This window comes from Quercus suber, unplaced genomic scaffold, assembly GCF_002906115.3.
Source record: "Quercus suber isolate HL8 unplaced genomic scaffold, Cork oak 2.0 scaffold_166, whole genome shotgun sequence".
In the NCBI taxonomy this organism is placed as follows: Eukaryota; Viridiplantae; Streptophyta; class Magnoliopsida; order Fagales; family Fagaceae; genus Quercus; species Quercus suber.
In genome coordinates, this window is record NW_027069627.1 from 1220502 (window position 1) to 1225514 (window position 5013).

The window sequence follows — 5013 nt, forward strand, 5'->3', positions numbered from 1 at the left end:
TACCAAGCCACTGACCCAATACGCCAAAGCATCTTGACCGTTGATTACACAAATAGCTCCAAAACAATTAATCACATCCATGACACAGGAGCATAACGCAAAGCAGTCGTATTGAAACCTTTAGCATTATAGAACTCAATTTCTTATAAAAATTGTGATCATCTCGGCTATGGAATCCATCATTTATCTCACAACTATTACCAAGAAAAGAAGCATCTAGTCCTTTGGCTTTGTGACAGCCACTAAGCAACGAGATTTGGCCCCCAACGTGAGTGTGTGGTAAGTCTACGTCTTCATTCTTGATTGCATGAACAGACCCATTTGGTGAAACATGAGTTTGGCTAACGCCAATGAGCATTGGATTACTCACAAGAACAAGTGGTTCTTGAATAGTATCCTTCAATGGATTGTCACAGGCAGTAGATCCAAATCTGACTTGTAGTGCTTGAACAAAAGCATCCCAACTCACAAATAACCTAGTATCTTCAGCATCTTCAAACCACACTAATGCTTCCCCATCCATGTGAAAATAGGCCATTGGAAGCTTTTCATGATCTGGGGTTTGTAATAGTTGAAGTATTAGTTTGCTTTATAAACCCAAGCAGTAGGTTCTTCACCCTTGAACCTAGGAAAATCAACCTTGATTGATTTTGGAAAAGTTATGGCTAGAGCATTGCTTGATATATAATTCTCATTGGACCGAGGTGTTTAGGGTTGTTGTCTTCTTGTTTCTGCATCAGATAATTTCTTCAAAATGATGCTAAGTTTTTCTGAACTTCTTGAAAGTTGGAAATAGCTTTGTCTAGAAGTGTTGTAGATTTAGTTTCAACCATGGCTTCAGGATGAACGGCTTTGATACCACTTGTTAGGAACCCGGTGGTTCCTAATGGGGATGGATAGGAATTATAGGAGAATTGATGGGAATTGTAGGGAAATTGACTTAACTAGAGATAGTCACCCTCCATAATGAAATATTGAGAGAGAGAGAGAGAGAGAGAGAGAGAGAGAGAGAGAGAGAGAGAGAGAGAGAGAGAGAGAGAGAGGAAATGTACTAAGCAATGAGTTGGTTTATTCTTCAATTGATATCTATTGTTGAATTACAATCATGTATTTATAGGAGATTGACTCTAGTGTCATTAGCCCACATGGCTCAAGATAATTGGGTAGTTAATTCAACATGAGCTCTATGAATTAAGCCATGTGTTAAATGAGCTACATGTGCTCAAATCCTAACTAACTCATCCTAATCTCAACCAACTAGCTAACTACCTAACTAAAGAAATTACAACAATTATTTCATATTCCTAACAGGAAGGATCACTCTCATTAATGGTACATTATCTTCCTTTCCTATGTATTTCATGTCAACTTTTACGATACGAATTCACATTTGAAAAAGACTAAAGAAGTTCCAAAGAGATAGCTTGGAGGGGAATGGGAGGTTCCTTTAAACTCCATCTAGTTAGTTATGGCGTGGGCATGGAGTGTTCTTTGTTGAAAAAGGGAGGATTAGGAATCTGTTGTAGGAATGCATTAGAAAAACATGTTTCATTTCTCCTTTTGTTGTTATTGTTGCCATTTGTGAGGGAAAATTTATAAATTGGAGACCAATTACTGATATTAAAACCAATGTTAGTGTTAATCACCTAACAAATGTTTTCCCGAAAATTCAACATGACATCAAAGCATTGAACTCTGAACCTTCACAGCTGGTACCACTTGACTTCCGCCATTGTTGGCAATTGTTCTTTGGTTCATTTCAACACCGACAACCACTTTCATAGCCAGGGCTATTGTCTCCAACTTCTCTCAGTGCTGAAAACATTAATAAAGTGGTCACCCAACACCTGCAATCACATTCCCTACCCTTTTTTAGTTATCAGCAATCACGAAATATGGTCACACAACTTCAATGACTCCCTACCTCCCCAATCTATGCAGCTTTTTGTAAACCCCAGACAACACTAACATTGTGTGACACTGACAACATCCTAAACCTCTAGATTTTGCCGCTTTCACCAATCCCAGACCACGCTGGTCTTGTGAAAACCAAATATTATATAGCAAGACTTGATTTGACCCATACCACACTCCTGGACTTGGTTCCACATTACCGTTGCTACCACCCTCCCCTCGCCAAATAGAATGTATTGGGTCTAGAAGTTCACAGCAATTTAAGAATTGATTGTCTCTCGGTATTGCTTGATTCGAGGTTCAATTCGTAACAAAATTGCTTCTTTGTGTCTCTACCAGAGTGTATTTTTTTTGCTTTATTTAATTATTATTTTTTGTGCTTTATGAAAGAGTATTAAATGAGGGTGGAATTTTTTCTCTAAATATTTTAAGTTTGTTATAGGGGATGGCTCTCATTTTCACTTTTGGTGTGATCCTTGGCGTATGGATTGTTCTCTAAAAGACCTCTTTCCTTACTTATTTAGATTGACAATGGAAAAGGGTGCTTCAATAACCATGAGTCTTGCTAGGTATATGGGATTGGAATTCTCAACTGACTCAACCTTTTCAAGATTGGGAATTCGAGTTTGTGGGGGTTTTTTTTTTTTTTTTTTTGCTGTACTCTGATATTCCATCTAGTGAAGGAAAGGATCAATTATCCTGGACTTTGACTAAGAAGGGAAAGTTTGAAGTCTGTTCATACTATGACATTCTAAGAAAGTCCACAGGAGTTTACTTCCCATGGACAAGCATCCGGAGGGCTAAGACACCTCCAAGGGCCACTTTCTTGACTTAGGGAGCATTTATATTGTATGTGCGAAAGCGAGATTAATGGGGAGTCAGTTGAGCATCTTGTTTTGCATTGTTCAACAGCTCAAGATATTTGGTCACTTTTGTATAATTGTATATATTATTCCGGCTAGTCTGGGATGCCAAAGACTGTAGCAAGAGCTCAAGTATTGGCAAGTAAGATTTAAACAACACAAGCAGTCCAAGATACGGAAAGCAGTTTCACTAATGTGTCTTAGGAACAACTTAGCAAGAAAGGAAGAATAGAATCTTTCCCATTCATGTCATGAAACAATCCTAGTGTGATCCTTGTAAAATTTGAGACTACAATGGGTAGTAGCATCCAGTCATTTTCTTTTCTTGATTTCTTAAATATGTTGAATCTTCTATTACAATCTTTTAGGAGTGGTCCAAAGCACGGACTGTGCATTCAAACTAACTCCTCTCTCAAATAAAATTATTTTTACAACAACACCACCTTAGACCCAAAATTTTGGGATTAGTTAGGGTCAGTCACATTAATTCTTTTCTTCCATGCTATTCTCTCTAAATTCATATGCTCTGTTACTTCCTTAATTGACAAGCCATTTTTTATATTACTTCTACTAATGTGATTTTTACTTTAAAAAATAATAATAATCTCCAGCACCTCTGAGCTATAGAATGATCGAAATCAAAACCACTAATGAATGTCCTAGTAATCAAAAATCCCAATCATAACTCTATTTGCAATGTTTATAGTCGAATACAATGCTTGCAAGCTCCTTAAAAAGTCGAAACAAATCATCCAAAGCTATGCATTTCATTGTTAAGTAAACATCGCGGCGGCGTAATCAAGTTTTGAATTATGTATATAAAAATAAATAAATAAAAATAAAGATCAGGATCAATGAAATCAAATACCAGAAGAGTAGACAGTGGAGAAGATCCGTTGATCGAAGGGACACGAAGCGAGGTCCCAGATCTCGTTCGGGTGCGAGAACAAACCCTCGCATATGAGCTCGGTTCCACCTGATGAAACCCGAATCAAATGCACCTGAAATAAACAACCTCAAAACTCCATTAATTTAAGAAATAAAAACACAAATTGAAATCAAAACCAAAAAAAAAAAAAATTAGTAAAATATAAACCTCGTTTTCTTCTTTGAGACTGAGAGTGCCGGTGATGAAGCTGGTGTGATCTGTGTCTGCTTTCACATCCGAAATGCATCTAGCCTGGACAAAGATTTTTAGGGTTTTACATTTTTTTTTTTTTCAAGATCTTGAGGCTCAGTAAAAGAAAAAAAAATTGAATTTAGGGTTTGGATAATTTTGAATAATTGACCTGGTATTTGAGGCCATATCCAATGCCTGATGATCCTCCTTGCATTGGTTCACCGATCTAGCTGGGGAACTACCTTTTAGCTTTACTTCTTAACTGTTAACGGTAGCAAGAAACAAAGAAGAAAGTTCATTTTAAGAGTACGACTGGGTATACTTGGAAAGGACTAATACGGTGCGTTTTAGGAGTGTAACGGTCAAGGCACTTTTCGTCTTCGTCGTCTCGTGCTCTCTCTTTGTTGGATTTCATCTCAGACTGGATCGAGTCAGGCCCAGTATTGAACCGATCGAAACACGTTAACCCAGCCCATAGCCGTTCCAAATCAAAGCTTTTGCAATTGCTTTGCTTGTTAAATAATTGAGGAAGGGATATTAAACCTTAAATATCTTTATTGATATACACAAAAAAATACTAGTTCAACTACAAAAATTTTGGCGGTTAACATTATCTTTTACTATTTTTTTGTGTGGAAAATTGGCTAATATTAACAAACAGAACTAGCACCTATAGAATTTAAGACAATAATGCCTCTTATAATACAACCTCATCTACATATATATAATTGAAACCTTTGAAATTCTCATAATTTTCTATGTCAACACAATATTTTAATAAAATTATCATTTTATTTAAATAAAATTATTTTTGTTTAGTCAAAACTTAACATAGAATGAAACTCTATCACTTTAATAAGTCCAACTTAAACTCAAACTCATCATTTTTTTAAACAAAATTATTTTTGTTTAATCCAAACTTAACAATGAGTGAAACTTTAGAATAAGTTCAACTTAGACTCAAATTCAACATTAATAATTTATTTCCAAATTTGCGAGATTAATCATGAACATTATAAAAGTAATGCAAACCCCAATATATTTTTTCTTAAAACTGAGTAGAGATATGAGCTCTTCTTATATTATTTTATTCTCTGTTAAAAATATATATGTGTG

General features: G+C 35.8%; 1 protein-coding gene across 1 annotated transcript in view; it reads right to left on the reverse strand.

Moving 5' to 3' along the window:
- The window catches only part of LOC111999986 (WD repeat-containing protein DWA2), a gene marked incomplete in the record, with an annotated part of 11011 nt that extends 6647 nt beyond the window's left edge, over positions 1–4364 (reverse strand). Inside the window, 3 exon segments of the mRNA XM_065777882.1 lie at positions 3646–3778; positions 3874–3957; positions 4067–4364. Of these exon segments, the coding sequence (XP_065633954.1) occupies positions 3646–3778; positions 3874–3957; positions 4067–4111 (262 nt within the window).
- Between the last annotated feature and the right edge of the window lie 649 nt (positions 4365–5013).